At 39.3% G+C, this 10,735-nt stretch overlaps 1 protein-coding gene across 5 annotated transcripts in view; it reads right to left on the bottom strand.

The window, feature by feature from the left end:
• The window catches only part of LOC107569307 (protein 4.1-like), a 76,546-nt gene that overhangs the window by 5,302 nt on the left and 60,509 nt on the right, over window positions 1-10,735 (bottom strand). For all 5 annotated transcript variants that reach the window (XM_016255369.1, XM_016255365.1, XM_016255366.1 and 2 more), the window contains 4 exons: window positions 7,171-7,299; window positions 5,589-5,687; window positions 5,109-5,189; window positions 4,721-4,837 (listed from right to left, as the gene is read on the bottom strand). In XM_016255369.1, the coding sequence (XP_016110855.1) occupies window positions 4,739-4,837; window positions 5,109-5,189; window positions 5,589-5,687; window positions 7,171-7,299 (408 nt within the window). In that variant the 3' untranslated portion in view covers window positions 4,721-4,738. The remainder of the gene's footprint in view (window positions 1-4,720; window positions 4,838-5,108; window positions 5,190-5,588; window positions 5,688-7,170; window positions 7,300-10,735) is intronic.

The raw sequence follows: 10,735 nt of genomic DNA, 5'->3' as shown, positions 1-10,735 counted from the left end.
GAGGTGTGCTCTGATTTGCCAGCTATCCAGTGCGTTATGCCCCTCACCATACTGTGATGCCATCAGGCCGGAGCGACGAGACAGAAACATGAAAACCCATTATAAACGAGGCATTCGTTGCATCCAGTGGGGACATAATTACTGATTATAATGACTTATACTGTCTTTTACACATTGCGTTGCATCGCATAGCATCGCACCGCATAAACATAAAACTCTGTCTGCATTTGTGATCGGAGAAATGACAAACAACAAGCGCTACTCTACACTGCCCAAATCTCGCGTTTGAATCATCAGTGGCAACGAAAAACACAGCGGCCTACCGTGAGGGCAAGCCCTGGCTTAGCGTGCGCTGAGGCCAGGATATAGTGAGCTGAGGCGGGCTGGACTCCGCATTGTCCACGGTGAAAATTGATGTATTTCCTCAGCGACCCGCACAGATCAGCTCTAAGCATGACGAAGCGGATATCGTCCTCTTTAGGAAGACCAAACAAAGGAGTTTCGCTTTCACATCGAAACACAAAACACCTTCACGACATGGCTGCAGCGTCAACAATACTACAGCGAGAATAAAAGTTACGCCTTCTTTCTTTGCGTGAACATTTGGGCGGCGTTATGCAAATCTACCCACATAGTGATGTAGACATGTGGGAGCGTGTTAGAACGAGCCGTTTTAGGTAGGCGTGGTTAACTCTTAACGTTTATAAAGAATATCTCTTTGGATTTGAGACTTTAGTCTTTGCAACTTTACAGATCTTCTTTATGCACCAAGAGCTTGTAACACTCCAAAGACACAGGAAAAATTGAAATCGCATCATATGACCCCTTTAAATTAGATTTTGCATCCTCTTTGCTACCTCAATTGAAATTCTAGAGCTGAACTGGAATGTTTAAGTGCTGAATGTCGCAGACTCTGCTACAAGCATGTATAACGGCTGTAAATATGGCAGTATAACAGTGCTTTCTAAGGGATTGAGGTTTTTATTAGAGCACAGTTAATGGTGACAGTAAATCATACAGCTTAAGTGTCTGTGTCTAATTCTCTGGGATCCTATGCACTTCTTTCTGTCGGTATGAGGTTTGCCACAGAGAGTTTCTGTTGTTACCATATTTTTAAGGGATCTTCGTTTGTTTTTAATGGTAAGCAATTTCATCACTGCTTTTAAAAGAGAAAATCTCAGAAATGCGGTAATGAGTTTAATGTATCATGGGAGATGGTGAGGCTGTATGGCCCATGAGAGAAGAGCTTTAAATGCATGCCATAAACCCATCAAACTCCAGTGCTATTGGAGAGCTACACTAAAAGGTCTGGACCGCAGAGGAAGAGAAGGCGATATCACTGCTGCTGCCAGAAGAGACTGACAGAGCAGGTCTGTCAAGGGAAGACAGGTTTACAGAGAGGTAAACCTTACCGTGGAAGAATACACATATGGGATTACCTGTAGGGAATCAAGCCATATGGACACCTAGCCCAGTAAAGGGGCTAACCGGGACTCCGGTCATGCTAACACCAGTACTGGGCCTAGCGTCAGACTGCTCTGCCAAGTCTGACTGCCGGGGTGCTGGAGGATGCTCGACCAGGGTTCGCCAACCGGGGAACTCTACTGGGAGAAGAAAGGCACTCACATCCCCGTGTGAGGGGGAATGGCGCAGCAAGCGTGACACCAAGCCAGTTCTTCCCGCCAATTACCTGTTACCCAACACACGGGAAGAAACCGGCTCTACCCGAAGGTTGTAAAACCATGCGAAGGTGTTAGGTGTCGCCCAGCCCGCAGCTTGACAGATGTCTGCCAGAGAGGCGCCGTGAGCCAGTGCCCAGGAGGAGGCAACACTCCGAGTGGAGTGGGCTCTCACCCCCAGGGAGCATGGCCTTGGGCACGTATCCAAGCCGGGGTCTCAGGACAACGTGAGAGTATGCTGGCCTGAACACAAGGCACTCTTCACTTACGGAAAATGCTTGGAGGTCCCCTTGATGGAAGTGAGCAGGATCCACCTGCAGGATCGCCATGGCATGCAGGGCAGAGGCAGCTTGGCCCGCAGCACTGTAAGCTTTGGCAGTTTACAGGCTTTGGACGGGAGACGTGGACGATTCCTCCAAGTGGCGGCGTTTTGCAGGCACAGGTGCACCGCAATCGCTCCCACCACCTGGGGAATGCAGGCAATGCCATGGTCATATGCGCACAGACGCATGATTCATCCACAAGCGACGCTTCAGCGTGCTGAAGGCCCAGACATAGCGATCATGGCCGTCGAAAGAGGACAGGAAAAGCATCCAGAAGAACACGGACGAAACGGCATCTTGAAAAAGACTGGAATCGTCTGTGATTTGCTCTTTTAGAGAAAACTTATCTTTTAGCTGAAGTAATTGACAGGGACACCGCTGTAACGTGCCGTAACACCAACCAGGAACAGCCTCCGCAACACAAAGGTGAATGGCTTTGTAGTAAATGATTGACATGGACTACTCGGCTCCGAAGCAAAAATCTAATGAGTGGATGCGCGCTGTCGCCTTATATACCCGTGTGCACGGGGAGCGGCTCAGCATGCAAAATCCACTAGCCAATTTTCATTGGTGTTTTCTCTTAAACCCAGAGATGATTGGGCCCCCAAGTTAGACCCCTAATGTCGTCACGACATTACTCGTAGTGACTGACAGATAGGAAACTAAAATTAATTTCTATACATTTTTCACAAAAGATTTGAAAGGATTTTTCTGTTTTTGAAAGAAAAACATGCAAAGTCGTTTTTGCACTTCAAATAAAGCAAGAAATCCAGAAGTGTAGTTTTTTTGTCAGCCTTATGAATAAAATATGCTGTAATTAGACTGCAGAGGATATAAGCAATTTGGCCATAAGATCTTTAAAACATGTGCATATCTGCAGCCGATCTTATTTTGTAGATTTGATGCAGTATCTTATAATTTTATCACCGAATATTAACAGCAGTCTTCTGTTAACAACTGGCTGACAAAATTACTCGTAGTGACCGACAGATAGGAAACTAAAATTAATTTCTATACATTTTTCACAAAATATTTGAAAGGATTTTTCTGTTTTTGAAAGAAAAACATGCAAAGTCGTTTTTGCACTTCAAATAAAGCAAGAAATCCAGAAGTGTAGTTTTTTTGTCAGCCTTATGAATAAAATATGCTGTAATTAGACTGCAGAGGATATAAGCAATTTAGCCATAAGATCTTTAAAACGTGCATATCTGCAGCCGATCTTATTTTGTAGATTTGATGCAGTATCTTATAATTTTATCACCGAATATTAACAGCAGTCTTCTGTTAACAACTGGCTGACAAAATGAAAAAATCTGTTATTTCTTTATTTAAAGGGTAAAAAAATAACACAATAACTTTTCATTAACCCTTGTATGGTGTTCGGGTCTGTGGGAACCGTTTAAATTTTTTATCAAAATAAAAATGATATGATTAATTATTTTTTCAAACTCAGAATCATTGGCCTTGGCTCTTTTTCTGTGAAGAACATTAACCCGGGGCTAATAAAATTGTGGAAATTTTAGGTCCTGTGTACCTTCACTCTGTCCTCCTCCTGTCTGGGCCTGATATTAGTATGTGTATGTGTGTGTGTGTGTGTGAGAGAGAGAGTCTGTGAAAGTGTGAGTGTAAGTGTGAGTTCCCGCACAAGGTTGTAACACTTTAATTCATAAATGTGATCTAACAAAGGTAAAGGGCAAATATTAACCATATATGCTGTTTATATTGCTTGCAATTGGGTAAACATCTCTGAGTATTTTAACATAAAATTTTTGATTGTGTTGAATTAAAAACCCAAAAATGCAGCGGGTCCACCAGACCCACGAACACTGGCTGAATAACAAAAATATGAACACCACACAAGGGTTAACTTAAGCATGTTTTTTTGTTTAATTAATCATAATTTTTCAGGTTTTACTCTTTTAGCAAACTGCACCTTCCAGTTCACCATGCAGCATTTTTCACTCGCTCACTTAATGTTTCCAATGTTTGGCTTCTTATATTGATCATAATTGAATAAAACATGCTGAGTGTCGATGAGAAAGCATTACCGCAAGATGTCATTTGGCATGCAGATAACGTCAATATTTCTCAAATAAAATAATATGTGCACATAATATTAATCTCTCTAGCTGTAATCGTGCGTGTAATCGACACCAGTCCAATAATCAGTCAGGTTGTGCAGGAGGAAACCAACCTGTGTCTCATGCAGGAGTTACTCAGGGGTGATCTCTGTTTCCTGATGCACCACCACTTTCGTCACAGACATATCAGGGTGCTGCTCCTTCGCCTCCTTTATAGCCTGAGCAAGAGCCTGGAGAGCAGAGAGGACAGTTTTCAACCAGACCACTAAACTTACACATTTAAAGGCCCCATGAAATCAGAATTGAAGTTTTGTGGCTTTTAATCCATCCTTGCTAGCTTTAAGGTATGTTAGCAGATATATGCATTTAATTGTTCTCTTTCAGGAAAATAGACCAATATTATGGAAATTTTGGCCCACATGTTTCCAATGTTTGGCTTCTTATATTGATCATAATTGAATAAAACATGCTGAGTGTCGATGAGAAAGCATTACCGCAAGACGTCATTTAGCATGCAGATAACGTCAATATTTCTAAAATAAAATATGTTCATATAATATTAATCTCTCTAGCTGTAATCGTGTGTGTAATCGACACCAGTCCAATAATCAGTCAGGTTGTGCAGGAGGAAACCAACCTGTGTCTCATGCAGGAGTTACTCAGGGGTGATCTCTGTTTCCTGATGCACCACCACTTTCGTCACAGACATATCAGGGTGCTGCTCCTTCGCCTCCTTTATAGCCTGAGCAAGAGCCTGGAGAGCAGAGAGGACAGTTTTCAACCAGACAACTAAACTTACACATTTAAAGGCCCCATGAAATCAGAATTGAAGTTTTGTGGCTTTTAATCCATCCTTGCTAGCTTTAAGGTATGTTAGCAGATATATGCATTTAATTGTTCTCTTTCAGGAAAATAGACCAATATTATGGAAATTTTGGCCCAATAAAAAGCTCTCTATGAGAATGTCTGTAAAACATTCTGCGTCTGTGTGTCCGACGTGGTCGTTAACTGTAGGTGCATTTCACCTTATCATGGTCAATCTCAGTGTCCCCAGTGATCACGATTCTCTTCTCGATACGGGTCTCTGAGATCCCGCCTTTCACCGTCTGAGCAGAGAAAGGGAAGAGAACGAGAGAATGAGAGAGCCAGAAACACAGTGAAGCGAATATCTCATCTGTGCAGTACGGCGATTCTTGACTAACTTTGTGAAATGGAAAGATACTGCGGAATGGTGATATAAACTGTAATTTACAACGGCTTTATCACATGCTCGCAGCCTCTTGGCACCATTGTACCCTGCCTTGCAGTGTGCAGCACATGCAAATCAGTTGTAAGTTGGATATTGTAAAGTTTTCTGCAATTATGTTCTGCAGAAAGTGCTCATCTTATTATACATTTTACATTGTGCTTAAATAGGATAATTTAACATCAATCCGTTCTTCTTTAAGAGGCAGACATTGCAGGATCTTTCGTGATATTGCAGGTTTAGGCGCAGCTTCATGTACCTTGGTGATCTGGGTTGTGGTGGTGGTGCTGACAGTCTCTGAAGTGATGGTCTGAGCACTCAACAGCATCCCAGACTCCTTCTCTGACACCGCGTTGGGCTATTAGCAAACAAACACACATGTGCTTAGAACACTCTTCCATTACATCTCTCATTTATCACTTCCACCCAAAGCTATTTCCTACAGAGCCCCAAAGGGGACACAGTCATGGTTGGGGGGGGCAAGAAATGGGAGGAAAGATTATATTTCAATGATTTAGCATTTGCTTGCAAAACTTGTGGGTTCTCTCAAACAATGTTTTGCATTTTCTCACTAAATAATTTAAATATAGTTTTTTTCTCCCACATTCTCAGAAAAAAAGGTACAAAAGCTGCCACCGGTGCTGTATCCTGTCAAAAGGTACACATTGGTACCTTATTTACCCCTAAAGGATGCATGTAAGTACATTAAAGGTATATATTAGTATCTAAAGTGTATATATTAGTACCAAAATGGTACATCCTAGTACCTTTTCAGAAAGTACTGCCCCAGTGACAGCTTTTGTACCTTTATTTCTGAGAGTGCACGTCCATCAGCAGTTTTGTGTTCAGTTGCAGGAGGTCACGAGAGAGAGCACAAAAGTTTTGTGAACGAATGCAAAGTTTCTTGGGGTATGCAAAAGCATTGAAATATATATTTCTTTATAAATGAAATCTGCTTTTGCCCCATCACTCTGTACCTTTAGGGTCTTCGTAATAAAACAAATGCTTCCTACTAAAATAATCAAAAATGTATGATTATATAGAAATTCTGTCCAAACCAAAAAGCCAAAAAGTTTTTTTTTTTTAGTATTGACAATAGCTGATATGATATTGTAAATCAGTGTAAATCTTTGGTTTGGGGGAGAGAAAAAAAGAAGAAGAAAGAAGAGAACATTTTTTTAGAACTTTTATATGCTAAAAGTGAGTTAGCATATTTTTTTTACCTATTACACTTATTTAACAGTCCTGTTGCGCATTCATATTGGGTATGTACACCGTGAGTTTACTGTAAAATAGCGCAGCCAGCAAGTGAATTCAGGCATTATAATATACAGTATGAAAGATAGGTGATTTTTCTTCTGTAATCTGATATATTTTTGAAAGAATGAAAAAATAAGCCCTCATTATTATAGCAGTGGACCTCTGGTGTGCTGGTTAGAAACTATTTTAAAAACTGGCCTCGGGTTATATAGTAGAGCTCAAAGAGAGACAACGAATAGATCTTAATGATTAGCTAAACTCGCTCAGAAATGCACTGTGAAAATGACAGCACTGCAACAGATTACAACAAAGACTGAATACATTCTGTTCTGAATACAGATGTGTGCCGATACGTGCTACCAAAATCAAAATAAACATCCAATATCGTCCAATGCTTGATTATTATAAACAAAATCCTTACTACTGGGTGATGTGGTTACCAACATGTATTGATGCTGATATATTTTGCATCCCAATTCATTTTTCATTCCATGTGTGGCATATGGAAACACTGGCACAGCAAAAGACTAATCAAAAATGATGACAGCAACAAGGTTGATTCAAAAAGCGCCTCGGCTCACCTGTGCAGACTCATATGTGATGGTCTTGGTCTCTGTATGCACAATCGGGATGTCCTTGCTGGCGATTTCGCTGCGGAGGGAGTTGGTGACATCAGAAATGGTGATCGTTTTCGTCTTCACCACAGGAGACTGTGAGAGGGGTCAAGACACAGTGGAGAGTGAGCAGAGAATCGCTTTTCTCACTACATTAACTTCACCTCACACACATAAGCAATTAGCAAACACCATCTGGAACCTTTGGCCAGGCCTTTGTACTGTAAGATTGATATTCTGTGCTGACTACCTCAGAAAAAAAGCTACTAGACAAGAAAAAATGCTTAGGCTGGTGAGACTTTGAACGGTTGGCAAAAAACAACAACAACGGGCTAGAACAGATACCAAATACAGCCGCTTCAATGATTTCATATGTACTTGATCACCCTTTCCAATCAAATCATTTTCTTTAATGGTGCGTAAAAGAGTAAATATATCTATCTCTATTGACTGGATTTCTTAAACAAAAGTGGTATAAATTTCCCACCCAGCTGAGTTAAAATTAAACTCAGAGAAATGTGTACTAAATTAGTGCTGTCCAATTAATCAAACATATTGCAATCACGATATCGACTACAATTCATCTATGATATTGCAATTTTGATATTGAGTAATACAGGAACAGTTCCCAGCTACTTCTGGATACGCAGCCTAAGAAAAGATGGCATGATATTGCTCACGACATAAGTATATTAATGTAAATTACCAGGAAAATAATTGAAAATGAGTCTCAGTTGGAATGAAATTCTGCTTCACAGAAGTGGAGCAAAATCTATCAGGAAGCTCCACAAACACTCCTCCATTAAGAGTGAGGAGTGTTTATTCCAAAACTACATACATCCTCATGACTGAGAGGACCTGAATGAAGCCTTCATCGTGTCTATTCCTATTACCCACAACGCTTGGCTCAGATATGCAGATTATGCACAAATGATCACAAATTAGTATGGTTTTGCTCTTTAATAATTTATCTACAGGCACTCGGCCAAAAAAGCTTTTGATTTAGGAACATTTGGCACATTGTAAGTCAAATATTAATTTCATCCAATAATGGCGATGTCAGGTTGACAGATGATGATGGGAATGACCAATTCAAGCCAAATCATGGGCTCACCATGTGGTGCTTTCAAAAGAAGAGCTCGGTGTGACGACTTGCATCAGTCTGCAAGTCTCCTTTCATAGTTATTATGCATTTAAAAAGGGCCAAACTAAAGTCACTCAAAGTAGTCTATCATCAGCCAAAAGAAACCAAAGACTAGCAGAAAAGCCATTTACAGAGGAGCTGAAGAGCTCAATCTCAGACACCAAAAACTCTCAAGTATCCATGAACTCACCTAATAAGATAATGGAGAAAAAAGGCAAAGGCTGAAAAATCGAATTAGTCTGAGATTATGTACTTTTTTTATCCGTACCATCCAGGGAACCACAAAATCTCTTGCAAAAGAAAGATCTCCATACGCTGCGTTCATACTGAATGGATTACATGCTCTCAGTTAGACTGAGGAAAAATGGATTAATTATGAATATTTTGGAATATTAGACATACATTTTCCTGTCTTCTTACAAGCATCAATAAAGCAGTTGCAGTTTGTCTGGAAATAAAGATCATTTGGCTGTAACCAAGAAATCACAAAATATATTGTGCTTATAGATGACCATGACAAGATCATAATTAAGAAAATTAGTTTTTGCAGTGGGTATGGCGATTTTAGAGTGCACAATAAAAGCAACATGAGGGAATTTCAGACATTTGAGCTTGCAACTTGAAATTAATCGACTTTTATGTACATTTCACTAGATTTCAAGACGTTCTAGATGTGCAAATGACTTCATAGAAAATATATATTTTTTTAATTTATTGATTGTACCTTGGATTGTCTTTATCATGGAATGGAGCTTAGTCAGAGCAGCTGTTTTATATCACTTGAAGCAAATCAAAATCAGTATTTGAAATATATGAAATAAAAAAAATAAAAAACAGATGGTCTATGACAACCTATTAAACAAGAACGAAGTGTACCCACTGACAAAATTGTGCACATCCAAAATTTGTGTCAAATTAAATATGGCATCTGACTAAAGTTCATAGAAGTGCAAATGTGTAAAAGTATTTTTTTTAGAGATACTGTAAATAAAGATACTTAAATGCATATATATGCAATACATAAATTGATGAACATAAAAACACAATCTCTTCCTTCTATCACTATGCATTATGCTGTCACTCATTGCAGAGAGAGAGAGAGGCTGTGATTGTTGTACATGGAAAACTAATTTAAAGCTAGCATGACAGTAGTACTGATGTTTTTGAAGAATGCTGGAGTCCCATAGAAGGAGAAACAGGATCATATTTGTGGGGTGTGTAATTAAAGCCCTGATATGCTGATCTACTAAGGGCTGATACGACATAAATACACTTCACCTCTGACTAAAGTTCATAGAAGTGCAAATGTGTAAAAGTATTTTTTTAGAGATACTGTAAATAAAGCTACTTAAATGCATATATATGCAATACATAAATTGATGAACATAAAAACACAATCTCTTCCTTCTATCACTATGCATTATGCTGTCACTCATTGCAGAGAGAGAGAGAGGCTGTGATTGTTGTACATGGAAAACTAATTTAAAGCTAGCATGACAGTAGTACTGATATTTTGAAGAATGCTGGAGTCCCATAGAAGGAGAAACAGGATCATATTTGTGGGGTGTGTAATTAAAGCCCTGATATGCTGATCTACTAAGGGCTGATACGACATAAATACACTTCACGAAGAAGTAGACTAGTTTTTTGGTGGTATTATAGAAATGGTCACTTTCGTTATGCATCGGCTGGCAATGGAGGAGAGATTTATATCTGCAAAGAGAAGCAAAGTGCAACGTGTGCTGAAAAGTTGTCCAGAGAAATCCAGTGGTCACAGGGTGATGTATGAATAACATAAAAACTAAAAAAGCTACAACTACATTTGCACATACTGAAGGAAGTAGTGTTTGCAAGGCAGCAAAACAATTGTTAAAGTTCAGCTAGTAAGCTTAGGTTTTAGTCTTTGTTTGTGCATAATCAAAAGACCAATCACAAATCGGTAAACAAATAAATGCATAAAAAGACCGCTCAAAATTTAGTATGCAAACACTAGGGTAACATCATTGTTATCAGTTAAACGTATCTCTCAAATATTTTACACAACTGTAACACTACTAGGATATTTGAATGTTTTTTAAAATAATTATTTAATGCACATTGATTTGGGGGGGGGGGGGTAAAAACAGTAAAATATTATTGCAATTTAAAATAATTGTTTTCTACTGGAATTTATTAAAAATAATAATTTATTCCTGTGATCAAAGCTGAATTTTCAGCATCATTCCTCCAGTCTTCAGTGTCACACGATCCTTCAGAAATCAGTATAATATGCTGATTTGATGATCATCAACACAACATATTTATATATTTTTTAATAATTGCAACAAATTGCCTATATGTTAAAAATAGTTATGCTGCAAAATATCTTTGTGGAACCCTCGCCCTTCC

This window comes from Sinocyclocheilus grahami, unplaced genomic scaffold (genome assembly GCF_001515645.1).
Source record: "Sinocyclocheilus grahami isolate Dianchi unplaced genomic scaffold, SAMN03320097.WGS_v1.1 scaffold1331.1, whole genome shotgun sequence".
Lineage (NCBI taxonomy): Eukaryota > Metazoa > Chordata > Actinopteri > Cypriniformes > Cyprinidae > Sinocyclocheilus > Sinocyclocheilus grahami.
Note: the sequence above shows the minus strand (reverse complement) of the source record. Positions and strands in the feature narration are given on the sequence as shown.